General features: G+C 51.9%; 5 protein-coding genes across 5 annotated transcripts; 4 read left to right on the top strand and 1 right to left on the bottom strand.

Annotated features, from left to right (window-relative positions):
• The first annotated feature begins 15 nt into the window (after window positions 1-15).
• On the top strand, window positions 16-1,620 carry F5J12DRAFT_89007 (uncharacterized protein). The gene is made up of 3 exons (XM_051747379.1): window positions 16-1,319; window positions 1,381-1,462; window positions 1,521-1,620. Exon 1 carries the CDS (start codon window positions 230-232, stop codon window positions 1,313-1,315), a length of 1,086 nt encoding a protein of 361 aa, XP_051600311.1. The 5' UTR covers window positions 16-229; the 3' UTR covers window positions 1,316-1,319; window positions 1,381-1,462; window positions 1,521-1,620.
• Window positions 1,578-2,665, bottom strand: F5J12DRAFT_830325 (uncharacterized protein). The gene is made up of 4 exons (XM_051745699.1): window positions 2,521-2,665; window positions 2,385-2,464; window positions 1,765-2,322; window positions 1,578-1,667 (listed from the first exon to the last, which is right to left on the bottom strand). Exons 1-3 carry the CDS (start codon window positions 2,566-2,568, stop codon window positions 1,839-1,841), a joined length of 612 nt encoding a protein of 203 aa, XP_051600310.1. The 5' UTR covers window positions 2,569-2,665; the 3' UTR covers window positions 1,578-1,667; window positions 1,765-1,838.
• Window positions 2,666-2,747: 82 nt separating this feature from the next.
• F5J12DRAFT_830320 (Fcf1-domain-containing protein) lies at window positions 2,748-4,333 on the top strand. The gene is made up of 6 exons (XM_051745698.1): window positions 2,748-2,992; window positions 3,042-3,109; window positions 3,174-3,239; window positions 3,289-3,437; window positions 3,491-3,563; window positions 3,627-4,333. Exons 1-6 carry the CDS (start codon window positions 2,921-2,923, stop codon window positions 3,850-3,852), a joined length of 654 nt encoding a protein of 217 aa, XP_051600309.1. The 5' UTR covers window positions 2,748-2,920; the 3' UTR covers window positions 3,853-4,333.
• Window positions 4,334-6,388: 2,055 nt separating this feature from the next.
• Window positions 6,389-7,521, top strand: F5J12DRAFT_88800 (uncharacterized protein). The gene has a single exon (XM_051747225.1). It carries the CDS (start codon window positions 6,661-6,663, stop codon window positions 7,297-7,299), a length of 639 nt encoding a protein of 212 aa, XP_051600308.1. The 5' UTR covers window positions 6,389-6,660; the 3' UTR covers window positions 7,300-7,521.
• Window positions 7,522-8,803: 1,282 nt separating this feature from the next.
• On the top strand, window positions 8,804-13,501 carry F5J12DRAFT_905573 (phenylalanine ammonia-lyase; the record flags this gene model as incomplete). Its single annotated transcript, XM_051748677.1, has 11 exons — window positions 8,804-8,808; window positions 10,020-10,134; window positions 10,579-10,613; window positions 10,662-11,218; window positions 11,271-11,332; window positions 11,594-11,809; window positions 11,873-12,072; window positions 12,125-12,455; window positions 12,509-12,615; window positions 12,682-13,242; window positions 13,264-13,501. 11 exons carry the CDS (start codon window positions 8,804-8,806, stop codon window positions 13,499-13,501), a joined length of 2,427 nt encoding a protein of 808 aa, XP_051600307.1.
• Window positions 13,502-13,516: the final 15 nt, after the last annotated feature.

Here is a 13,516-nt window from a genome sequence, read left to right as displayed (position 1 = left end):
GAATCGCCAGGCTCGCTGCCAGGATTATCGGGGATGCTCGCGATTATCAATTAATCATGCGCCAAATGCATGTCCACTGACTTTTATAGTCGGCTTGGATCCCCTCATCGACTGGCGACCATGTGGAAATTAAATGTAGGGGAGATCCGACCCCTCCGGCCACTGCCAGTGACTATTTGCAGACGCCATGATAGCACTTCGCAGCCCCCCTGACAGATAACGACCTGACATGTCTCTCTTCCTCTGTGCAGACTGCGGTGGCTCCAAGACATCTGCTGTCATTTGCGATGCCAACGGAAACATCCTCGGTCGTGGCCTGGGCGGCCCTTCTAACTTCTCATACATTCCCCTGGCCGCCTTCACCGAGGCCGTTCGTGTAGCCGTGTCCACTGCGCTGGGTTCTTGCGTTTCTCCATCTAACACACCAATCACGCTACCGCCGCCCAACGAACTTTTTGCCGCTGCATGGTTCGGTATTGCAGGCGTGGACTCTCCAGCAGTAGCTCAGAATGCATCATCTGCTCTCAGTGTCCTTCTCGGAATCCCTACAGGTCCACGACTTATAATCGCCAATGACACCCACCTCCTCGCAGCCCCTCTACGTCACCATCCAGACGTATCCTACGCCATCACTGCTATAGCAGGCACAGGATCATGCATCGTCTCGTTCACCAAAGAACCTTCTGGTGAGCTCGTCGAGCTTGCTCGCACAGGCGGGTGGGGTTGGCTCCTTGGAGACGAAGGCAGCGGATTCCACGTTGGCCGGGAAGCTATCCGACAAATCATGTTCGACGTTTCACGTACCTCGCTGGGAATAACCCTTTCCCAGACGAGCACCCTGAAGGGCAAGATTCTTTCTCACTTTGGTATCAAGAACGAGCAGGCAGCGGCGGAAATACTCGCCATCGTACATACGCCAGAGATAACGATTAAAAACTCCCACAATACCCCAGGGTACCTCCTCGTTCCTAGGGAGAAACGTCTCTCACAGCTCACTCCCCTCGTGTTCGACGCTGCTTTTAAGGACAACGATGAGTTCGCATTGAGAATCCTGAGGAACGTTGCAAGTGGTCTGGCAGACCAGATTGCACAGCTGTGTATTGGTCCAGGAGAGGATATAGCCATCAAGCCTAGAGGGGTTGTGGCAAATCAAGCAATCTTATGTTTCGGAGGAAGCCTTGTAGGTATCGAGGGTTACCGGGCGCTCGTACTCGATGAACTCAGGAAACGAGGGTGTGTTTTTCAATGCGTCGAATTCGTTGAAGATGCCGCCGCTGCTGGAGCGGCAGGTCTTGCAGCCATGGCAGCAACATAATCGAGTATGTTCAAGCAGTGTAAAACTTAGTTGTCATCTAGAGTTCATGATCAGCTTCCCCTTAGGTGCAACTCCTAGTTACAGCTTGTCATTCATCGTGTATACCTCAACCCATATCTCAGATGACAATAGACGATCCATTTCGCAGTCAGTCGCCTGCGCTACTACGCGGGTGCCTAGTTGATTGACAGTGTCGGAATACCAGATCCAACGATACGAGGTTCCCTTCGTTTGAGGGCAGCACCACTGTGCGGCGAGATAGTGTGACAGTTTTGCCATACTATTGACCGACGACTCGAAGAAAAAGTAATCGTGTACCCACGTCCAAAGAATCTTATGACGTGCGGGACTCGTGAGTACGTTAGTCGTGGGTTGACATGGTTTTCACTGATCCCTGTGGGATGGTTTGATATTCCGTTCATGAATTGCAATCGGGCTGACCAACGTAGAAGTCTTCATGAACAGGGTAATAGGGTACATTACTTTATACTAACATTACATACACAGATGAAACTACCACACGCTAATGCACGACACTAAGCGACAACCACTCAGGTCTGAGGTAGCTCTCGGTCACACTCGCACATGTTAAATCCCTCTCCGGCTGACCCTCCAGCAACCACGCTTCCCCGCGGATAAACATATCCCTATCCGGGAACACCTCCAGAATTTCGGCAGAGAAACCTTCTGTCTCCAGGGTATATGTCCGCCGAATTTCTCGTTTCGTGCCAACGGTAAGTGTCTCGACGCTGAGCAAGCTAAACCGCGGACTTTGTCCAAGTTTGCGGATTGTCTGGCCGATGGGGAACTTGTCATCCAGAAAGAGGCGTTCGGCAACCGGCGACGTGAGAGTGACGGTGGAGGTAGCAACACAGACAACCTTCCCCGCACAGACTAGATGCACCCGCCGCGACTGTGTTATGGCGTAGTCGGGTGATGCAGAGTGGAGTCGCGGAGAAGTATCGGCGTATACGGGCTCAACGAAGATCGGGCGCGCAAAGAATGTGCTAGGGGTGAGTGTGCCAGGGTAAGCCGGGGATAAACACGGTCAGAACTATGTGTGCCTCACCTCAATAGACGCTGGAGGTCACCCTGTGCAGCGAGCATTATTCGTTCGATACCTGTGGTATCACTCGGCATGTATGGTAGCTAGCACAATGAAGTTAGTTCGCGACGTGAAAGCACAACGTGTCAACAACTCGTACTTGCACACTGGTCGAGGCGGTATTGTATGAATCGACGACGAAAGGCATATTGGGCGGGTCAAGAAACAAAAGAAAAACGCAGAAATCGGTGGGTTTTCCGCGTACTAAAGTTGACCTGGCATTTATAGATCAATATTTTATGTGGAAGAGGCTTGTGGCTGTACACGTTGGTTTGGGCAAGTCTTAGATCGGATCTCAGCCAGCAAGGCGTGCCACGAAGTACTGAACAATTAACATCACACCATATCATATCAAGACCATCATAACAACGCACTCTACACCATTTTTATTTATGCATCATACAACCCACGCCGACGGCTAAAGTATAAGTATAGTACCATGGGGCAGGCTCCGGGTCCTGCTTACGTAATCACGGAATGCCCACCGATTATGTAATTCCATGCGCGATACAACGCGCCTTGTACCGTCCACAGTCCCCGCCTCCGTGGTACATAATATCCAATATTCAATGGTAAGCGTGGGTTTCCTTATCTTCAGCTAAACATGTTTACACCCTGCAGGGGAAAACCAAGAAAACACGAAAATTTGCGGCTGTCAAGCGCCTTCTGAGTCCTAAAGATGCTCGGTTGTATGTTCCTGTATATTTCTTTCAGGATCCTGGCGTCCTGAATACATACTCTGGTGTCTGACAGAAAAGAGAACCAGTTAAAACAACAGAAGAAGGAAGAAGATGAGAAAGCGAAAGCTGTTCGCCGAGTGTATTTCTTTTTCATTTATCCACTCTTCCCAGCAACTAAGCATTCTCAGGTCCCAGATCGCTTCTTCCATGTTCCTCTCCCACAACGCAGAACTTGTTCCGCCTTACAGGGTCCTTATCGACACAAACTTTATCAACTTTAGCTTACAAAACAAGCTGGAGCTTGTCAGTGGGATGATGGACTGTCTCTTTGCTAAATGTGCGTTTGCCCGATATTCTAGTTCGCCAAGCCCAGTTAACCTGTCGCCCAAGGCATACCATGTGTGACCGACTGCGTTATCGCGGAGCTTGAGAAACTGGGTCATCGCTACCGTGTGGCCCTACGGTATGCCTTCTTGTCCCCTTCAGGTCCCTTTGCCATCTTGACACAGACTTCTGATTCTTCTAGTGTCGCACGTGATCCTCGGTTCGAGCGCCTCAATTGCAGCCATCTGGGAACGTACGCTGATGACTGTTTGGTCCAACGCGTTACTGCACACAAGTGCTACATTGTTGCCACTTGCGATCGTGAATTACGCCGCCGAATTCGTCAGATTCCGGGCGTGCCTCTCATGTACATTGTTGCGCGACGCTATGCCATAGAGCGTCTCCCAGACCAAGGTGCCCCGGTGTAGTGCAATTGACCCAGTTACACTTTGTGACTTCGCGATAGCGGACTCTTCATGATGGAGCGTTTGTATCGTTAACAATCATAGATGAATGTATCACGTTCTTCATGCTGACACGGTACATCGGTCCCTCTGTCGTCGTAAGTTTTGTTCGCTATGGTTACGTCGCGCTGCTAGACATATTCCAGTCGAAATGTTTTTTCTTCTTTTTTTTCATTCTCGACTGCAGCTCAGATTAAAGGAATCTTCGTCCTTGATCATGGATCAAAGCCCACATGACCGGAACATCAGCTACCCATACCGGCAGTGTAGCGATTTTCCATCCAATCAGTCGGAATTGGACACGTCAATTCGAACATGAGAAGTAAGCTGTGGGTTAGGTATGAACATAATCGCAGCTAAGCATGACCCCGGAAAAAGTCAAATCGACATCTTGACAGGCCGGTAGATCCTTGGTTCTCACGATTGGCTAGTTCGCAGTCTGGAGTGATAAAGTTTTCTTCCCCACAGTGATAACGTGAGATAATGCATTCGTTAACCGGTTTGCACGGTTACAGTATAGTGTATCAGTAGAATTCTTTCCAGTTCCTGCCATAACGAGCAGATTGGAGGTTTGTCTGCTGGCAGCGTTAATGTCATCCCGAAAATTCAGCGGTCGGCAAGCTTTGACGTGTATGCGCACTGCGGTCTGGGGGTAAGAGCTCCACGCATTCTCCTGCGAGCGGGTGGGTCTCGTCTTGCTGGAATGTAGAATGCGTCCACTCTCTAGTTGTCTTGAGGTGTAACAGAGTAACGACGTCGTGCTGGTCCATGCAGAGTTTTTTGGAGAGGGAGCCGTAGGGTATGCATGAGCACTACAGACCGATGCCTCGAGTACCTAGTACGGGAATTTTAATTACTGGTACACGTTTCTAAACCCAAATTTTCATGCGATGCTTGTGGCGAGTCGTGATTGGAGTGGACATGCGACAAGAGTTCGCTGGTCCTTCCCGATGACCCCTGCATTCCAAATACGCTTTCCGCTCGGCACTTGTCCCCACAAAACCACTCTTGCCACGTAATAATTTGTTCCTTGCCACGCGCCATGTCTTTACCAGTGCAGTTTCAATGGTCATCACCCCAATCCACGAGGTCGTGATGCCCCACAGGCCCTGCTCGAACGCTCGACCCCCGCCCCTCCGCCTGGTGGCGGGATTGCTCCTTCGGGAAAATTCCCACGGCATCGCCACCTGCAAATTGCCACCTGCGCCTACGAGGGTGTGTTCATGTGACCGCACTTCGCGCCACAACATCACTAGCCTAGCGAATTTGGGCCCGTTTCTTGGCAAAATATTCATTACAGTATTAAATGGATTATGTACAGTGGCTAGTAGCAGCATCGAAACGAGTCCCGGGCGAGGAGTGCGTGTAGCCCTGACTCGCTCGCTTCCCCGTGCACGTGCTTAGTCAGTGGCTGTGGGCACAGCCACCTGCAAATTTTCTGCAATCAGCTGTTTTATTTTTGTTTGTTTAATGTTACAGATGCAGCGTCATACATTCCAAATACGCTTTCCGCTCGGCACTTGTCCCACAAAACCACTCTTGCCACGTAATAATTTGTTCCTTGCCACGCGCCATGTCTTTACCAGTGGCAGTTTCAATGTCATCACACTCTGTCCTCAATATTGCTTGCGCCCGTGCGGGACCTGGGGCTGAAAATCTCCCATGTCAAATGCGCCAACTGAGCGTATGTAGCCTTCGCTTCGCTGGGCTCGGAATCAGACTCGACAGCGCCCGAGGTTCATACTGTCAAAATACTGACACCTCATATAGCGCCAATAACGACGGCCGCAAACATCTGATCGGGTAATGGGGTAAATGAACAGTGGATCAGGTTTCTAAGCACCTGGATTGCATACCTTTAGAATCACGTGGATCAAACGGATCATCCATGGTTGCATTCCACCAACTGAGAAGACGGTAATAGGTATTATCCATCGAGCACGGAACGCCGACACGCCAGGTTTGGGTCAAATGTAGATCATGCCTTCGGGATTCTGTGCCTCCCGTTGCCTCATGTGTCCACCGAATCGGAAGCCTACAGCACCCTGTAATATCCCGTAGAACCCAGATCGGCATCGTCCACCCCTCCAAGATAAGCCGGCATTTTTGTCCGGACAATTTTACGCCAGCCGATACGAGTTCTATAAGGATGATCCAAGGTCCTGGGCATAGTGACAATTGAAATATTGAGGCACGAAGGAGCCAGATATCATACTGTGGGAGACACATGCATGAGAAAGTGTGACGTACTAGATGTCGAAGCAAACAACGGCAGTTGCACTCGACCTGCCGATCGGAGTCGCACAGCGGCCCACAGCAGCTGATTGTATTGTTTCGCAAAACGCGGTATCTGCATGCGTAGGCTCTTCTAGCCTACAGGACCATGCTCTAAATTGACGAGAGGGCTGATATAGGAAGGCATCCCCCAAGTGCAATAACCCTAAGCCACCGTCATACAAACGCAGACTTGGAGTAGCTGAGCTGCTCGTTACAGCTCGACTTTGCAGTGAAATTTAGCTCGAACGAGCGAACGTTGAATGAAAAGAATACTGTAGTATCACGGTTGAACTTGAAACAGATACATAAATGAAAAGACAAATGTATCAAGTTGAATGGAAGGTTGAAGCCATGAGGCGAGAACGTTCGGCCGTTCCACTGGAGCGACCGAGGATTCGGGTTCACCACCGTAGTACTGGATGGAGAGCACAGCACGAACAATACGTGTACAAGACCGCTGTATATCACGCGGAAATCACAACTGTACCATGACTGATGGTAATGGAGAATGCAAGGAGCGGTCGGGTGGCCTTCGCAAAACACCAAAGTGACCTCATTTCCTGTGGAAGACCCAAGGTCAAACGGACATCGGAAACAGCTCCCACCCCACCAGGAAGGCAGAACGGTCCTGATGCAAACACGTTTTCCGCGCGTGTAAGCTATACGCTGGGGCCTCGCGAACAATACTGCTCGGCGCGTCTACAACTGAACGTTCCCAAACGCTCATATTCCGAAGGTGTCTGGCGCCCATTACAATGGAAGAACGTTCGGCAAGAGGTTGCAGTGGGTGGTAGCACCGCCACTGAATTGAATCACTCTGCACTGCGGACACGTTCCGCCAGTGCGTCTGGGCATGATGAGTTCCATGATCACATCCAGCTTCGGTTGGTAGTATATTACCGTGTCATAGCCGGGCCGTCCAGGAATATTGATCAGGGTTATTTGATGGAGGCGAGGGGGGTCTCCAGTGCCGTCCTCGGTCGGCTTCTCCGAGAACACGTGTGGCTGCGTGGCAAGCAACGCCCGGGCTTGGATAGTCCGTCGGCCCCCGTAGACCGTCGACACATCGGCGGCACGCGAATCTGTTGTGCGCCGCAGCAACTGGAAAAGTTGAGCCAGTCAAGGGTGTTGTGAGTCACAAGGCTAGGTTCGTTGAGTATCGTACGACAGGCAGCTCAGGCTGCGATATGATCGTGGAGTATTGAAGAGGATGAGCGCAACCCGTTTTACGCCCCGCCGTATCACTGTCTACCATCATCATCATCATAACATCAGAGGGCCGTGCCGTCCAGGGTACCATTTCGAAGTTGCGGTGCAAGGGACTGCAGGGCCACGTGGACTCCTTTTACGCCGGACAGGCGCGCGGGACTTTGACAATACGTTGCCTGTCGATCAGTCCATCCATGTTACTCGCTCTTCTTAGGGTCTTTATGAACAGGATACCCTGTATCATGACCGGGCTAAGACGCTAGGCGAGTTGGTGATTATAACGGGGTATGGTCTACGCAGGTATCAGGTCTCCCTTCCGGCGACTGACCTGGAGCCCGCAACGGATATTTCACCCCCGAAGACAACACCGAAGCGGCCCTCAGTGAGCGCGCACAAAAGCGGAGATGGCCTATACTCATTACGGAAGTACCGTAAGTGTAATAGCGGACGGTTCTGTAACGTTTGTCCGGCCCAATACGGACCCTGGCCTCGACTCCAATACAAAGTACCTAGGAATCCTTTCTTAGGCCCAGCGTCAGGCTTGTCGCTCATTTCAAGGGGTAATTCAGCTTGAAACTGGGACTCCCCTGCCGGGCGTTGTAGACCCTGTTGCAACCGCATCAACTTCTTTTTTAAAACCCGTTGCAGCCATTATATCAAGCAAAGATGCGCGCGCCAAATATTGTGGCCTCCTGTCCGAAATTTTCGAGCACGCAAATTTAGAGCTCGTGGTATTGCACTGCTCTCGCAGGATGTTCCTGTCCGGCATTTTTCCGGACATCAATGTTGGTTCTCAAGCCTGACAGATACCAGTTGTGTTCATGATGGTCTGATGCTCCTTGTTTTCTCATGCGGGAGATACGGACGTGGCTTTGATGGTATTGGTCTTGCGTTAACACCGATGTCTCAGCTTTCAAGATCAGGTAAGTCAAGCTGATAGATGTATTCCGCTTGCTCCGAATGCTTGTGGGATTCGACCTTAGAACGCGGGTAAGGCCGCAGCCCACAGATGCTCCTCGCTAGCTTCGACAGTCTCGAACGCTCGTTGAAAAAAGATGACACCTCAGGCCTGGTGATCACCGCAACCAGCGCAGCACGGAAACTGGTGGCATCGTGTCTGAGCTCCGTTCCACGTACGAAATAATACAGCAAGAGCCGGAATATGGTTTCAGTGATAATGCCACTGAGCGGGCTATTTTCTAGAATTCGATCATAGATCAACTAATCCCGTGGTCATGCAGTTGTCCAGTTGACTAGTCTGATCCAAAACCTCAGTGGCGTCTTGGAACTTCTCACAGCTAGACCTTGAATCGTGTGAAAAAACACACAAGACCCGGCCGGGAATCCAGCGCACGTACAGGTGCACCCAAGCAACCCAAAATGCGTCCCAGTTGTCTCATGGACATTCAAGAAGTAGAGATATACCCCTATGTCGTAAGTTCCGCTTTTAAACTTCGCATGGTAGATACAGCCACCTCAATTCATTTCCACCTTGGAGCCGTCTTGTTAGGACCTCGGTGTTATATGATTGTTTGACAGCGTTGTTTACTCTTGAGTCAGCGTGGTGAACCCCCTGTACTACCGGCTGAGCAAGGTTGTAGCACTCGTTTGGCCTCACGGTGAGAATGGTGTATCAGACAGCATTCAGCTCCTACTGGATTGGTTACGGTCCACGTGGGTGGCTGGTGTTCTCCGCTGGCGAGAACCCATCGAGTTTCCCGCAACAACCCGGAAAGTCCGTCACCGGATCGGCATTGCCACGAGTCTTCGAGTGGATACCAAATCTACAAACTGCGCACCTATCTATCTCGCCAGACGTAGATCAAAGTTTGATACTGATTGAGAGGCGGAGTTCAGATACGGTGCGGATGTAGGAGTACTTTATGTGTACTCGAATCTTATCCCAGCCAGCTTGATGCAGCTCGCAGTTCCAAGGTACTGGAGACGGATGCCAAGTCCCCGGAACCGTACCATGCTTTTCTGGTTCACCAACTTATGGGGACGAGCGATGAACCGTAGAGTGTTGAATGGGTGGCGCAGCCGCCGCCAAACTGTGGAGTTGAGATAGAGCCAAGTTCGAAGAATGTTAGTTTTCTTCCAGTTGCTGAATGCCCGGTCAGTGATTAGAAAAGGGGTCAAAATCACGTACATAAGTTAGCGGGAAATGGTGACCGAGCAAGGCAATATTTGCTGCAGGTACCCGGCAATGCAAAAATTAAGGACAGCACGAATCCGACGGGTGCAGCTGCACGGACACGAGGCATTGCCGTGACTCAGAATATAAATTTTCTATGGGAGTTGGATGTCGGAACTCTGAGGGAACGATGTCCTACTGAAGGGGTTTGTCATTGACAGGGGGGAACCAGGGGAACTTGAAAGCCATCCCATGATCAATTATCACCGTAAACGCCTGACAATCGTTGCATTCTGACCAGCGGAGCCCAAGGGAAGCATGACAGGCCCAATCCATCAACAGCATAGATGGCTTGGAGGTTGATAAGGCGAACATTGATATGGGTATTGTGAAATTGCAGGCATGTGTACATGAAAAGGACTCGTGCGTCTGAGCGGCAGTATGCATTGCTTCCCAAGGAAATAATTCTGACGTGTAAACAATTGGCAGTTCGGATACAAACCAACCGCAGGTCCAGAAAGCACGAAGCTGTGTTTCAGCCTGGAGTACCTGCTCCAAGATTACTAGAAAGTAGATACATCCCATTCACGAATGGCAATGATGTAGCAGCTGTTGAGTGGCTGTTGGTATCTTGGCGACTAGGTCTGGTGATTGCAGGGCATGCGCTGGCTAGCACTGGCACTGGCACCGGCTAGCCGAAGACTAGAAAGGACATTGGGCGACGGGGCGTGGGGGGTGGGCCGGGAAGGAGAACACCACCCTGAATGGGGGGTTGCGGACCGGCCAATTCGCCGGCCGGTGATGGGGATTGCTTTGGATCTCAGATGTGGATCTGAATCGGGAATGCGTCATGGAAATTCGTATTACCATTAATCGAGAAATGTGTTGTATAGAGAGCCCTTGGAGGGGAGACTCGGTTCAAATCTCAGGTCTGCACACAGGATGGACCAGTAGACAAACCGGGCGGATCACGAGGCTATCCTGGCCTCACTATAAAGCTGGGTCCGTCTCCCCACCAGGTTCACCAGTCAGCCTTAGTTCTCCATCACATGGCATCATTCATTGCACAGTATATCTCTGATGTACACGAGCTCAACGCGTATCTGTGCGTACCGCTGTTCGTTGCCCGAGCCGTCCACTAACCCTTGTTCAGCGCTGGAAAGCCCGTCGTCCTCGATGGCAGCTCCCTTTCCCTCCCCCAAATTGCTGCAATCGCCCTCTACCCCCCCTCACCACCTTCCCATACCTCCGTGCCACCAGCCATCACTTGTGCACCGTCCCTGGAATTAACCTCCTCTCAATACCAGCGTGAAAGGGTCGCCGCCTCTCGAGAAGTCATTGAAACTAAGGTCGCGGCAGGCCTATCCATCTACGGCGTTTCCACTGGGTTCGGGGGCTCCGCAGATACTCGTACTGATGACCCGCTGGCTCTCGGTGCTGCACTATTGCAACACCAACATGCAGGTGTCATCTTGCCTTCGACTGCTAGTGCACCCTCGCATCTTGTCGGTCCCATGCCCCTGACTGATCCCACACACGGAACAACCATGCCTGCAACCTGGACACGGGCTGCCATGCTCATCCGCGCTAACTCACTGTTACGAGGACATTCTGGGGTACGCTGGACCCTAGTAGAGAAAATGGTCGAATGTATCCGAAAGGGCCTCGTCCCAGTCGTTCCCCTGCGCGGAAGTATCAGCGCGAGTGGAGGTAAGTCAAATAAGACCGCGGCATTGATAATCCACTAACGATGTTTGTGTAGACTTGTCGCCTCTGTCCTACGTGGCGGGGATGCTCATCGGTAACCCTGCCATCCGGGTCTGGGTCCTTACCCCTCCCTCACCGTTTGCCCCCCTATCACCTGTTTCTTCCCTTTCCAAGACCCTGATGACGACGGGTTCATTGCCTACACGCCCCAGACTGGCAGTCCACCCTCCAAGTTCAGCATCCCTTAATAGCTCCCTTAACGACACTTCGCGTTCTACCTCCGGACACACTTCCCCCATAACTTCCGAAAATTCCGAATCACCCATTAGTCCCAGTACACCTGCAACGTCTGTCCGTGATGAGGAAGATTGCACGAAGCCTTGCGCCATGGAAGAGACTGTGAACTTCACGTATCCACCACCTGGGACAACGATGGAAATGATGTCTGCGCCTCATGCTTTCCGAGCGACTGGGACCACCCCGTTACCCCTTGCCAGCAAAGAACATCTGGGAATCCTCAACGGGACGGCATTTAGCGCCGGACTAACGTCGCTTGTGGTGCGCAATACAGAAACAATAGGTGTCCTTGGAGCGGTACGTCTTCTTTTCAAATCCAATTGATCTCGGGCCTGATATGATTTGGCCACTTGTGTAAAGGTTCTGACAGCACTCGCGGTCGAAGCTATGAATGGTGCACGCGGCAGTTTCGATCCCTTCGTCGGCGAGGCACGCCCGCACATCGGCCAGATCGAAGCAGCGCATTTGATATATGAACTACTCGCTGGCTCGCAGTTCGCCGTCGATCACGAGGAAGAGGTGAAGATTGAAGAGGATGACGGAGTACTCAGACAAGACCGGTGGGTTTCCACCAGTGCGTCCATAACATGTGCTCATCACGTGACACCACAGCTACTCTCTGCGCACGGCCCCGCAGTGGCTGGGACCTCAGTTTGAGGAGTTGAAGCACGCCAAAGAAACAGTTCAGATTGAAATCAACTCAACTACTGATAATCCGCTCGTCGAACCTCCGAGGACGCCAACTGGAGACGGTAAAATCCATCATGCTGGCAATTTCCAAGCGCTTGCCATGACCGTTGCGATGGACCATCTTCGGCTGGCACTCGCACAAATCGGAAGATTGATGTTTGTCCAGCTAACAGAAATATTGAACCCTCTGATGAACCGCGGTTTGCCGGGGAATCTCGCTGGCGGCGAGGCAGCGTTGGATTTTGGTGGAAAGGTAGGTTCATACGTGGCTCCTAAGTGTCGCCATGCGCTAACGTGAAACAACAGGGTCTTGATATCGCCGCCGCGGCATATGCGGGTGAGCTAAATGCCCTCGGAGGGATGAATGTCGGCGTAGGTGTCGTCAGTGCGGAGATGCACAACCAAAGCCTCAAGTAAGTGGTCTTCCACTTTTGTCCTTCTGCCATGGCGTGAATTCGAATGTTTTCCCTTGCTTCCAGTTCGCTGGCCCTGGTTTCAGCGCGATATACCCTTGCGGCCCTTGAAGTCTCCGAACTTCTTGCGGCTTCCCACATCTATATCCTCTGCCAGGCGCTCGATCTGCGGGCAATTCAAACTGAGATGTATAGTCGCGCGGGGGCTGTCGTGCGTTCGGTCCTCTCGGAAACTTTTAGGGACGCTTTCGCCACACCAGAATCATTGGACACAGTAACGTGCCGGGTCACACCGAGGATTTTGAACGAGCTTGATCAGACAACCAGCGTAGCCCTCGGATTGAGGATGGCAAAGGCCGCCAGCGCCGCTGTTGCGCCGCTACTCGAGGCGTTGACCTCTGACCCGTCGTGTTGCGTTTCGACCCTTGACCTGCCCCAGATCGCGCGGTTCAGGGAGATCTTGGCTCAGAGACTCGAGGCGCTCCTTACGGAGTTGCGCTGCGCGTTTATGGGTGTATCCCTGGAAGAAGTGTATTCATCGTCATCGTCACCGCCACAACTTCCCATGTTCGGTATCCTACCGATGGGTCGTGCGCCCGCATCGAAATACCTTGCTTCGCGCACGCGGTCCTTGTACGAGTTTGTCAGGCTTGAGCTTGGCATCCCTATGCACGGCAGTGACAATCTCCGCAAGACCGTGTACGGGATGCGTGCGCGTGACCGGGAGGCGCAGCAGTCCTGGGATGCGGCAATGATAGAGGAAGCAGGCTTGGGTAAGACCGTGGATACCACGCATGGAGACAAGGTTGCTATGATCGTGGAGGCACTCCGAAATGGTAGGATTGCTCGGGTCGTGGCAAGAATGTGTGAGGGGATAGATGCGTAAGCCCTGATTCCCCGA

Source organism: Pisolithus orientalis (genome assembly GCF_024613125.1).
Source record: "Pisolithus orientalis strain OTSU chromosome Unknown F5J12scaffold_13, whole genome shotgun sequence".
Classification (NCBI taxonomy): domain Eukaryota; kingdom Fungi; phylum Basidiomycota; class Agaricomycetes; order Boletales; family Pisolithaceae; genus Pisolithus; species Pisolithus orientalis.
The sequence above is the reverse complement of the archived record's forward strand: the minus strand, read 5'-3'. Positions and strand labels throughout refer to the sequence as shown.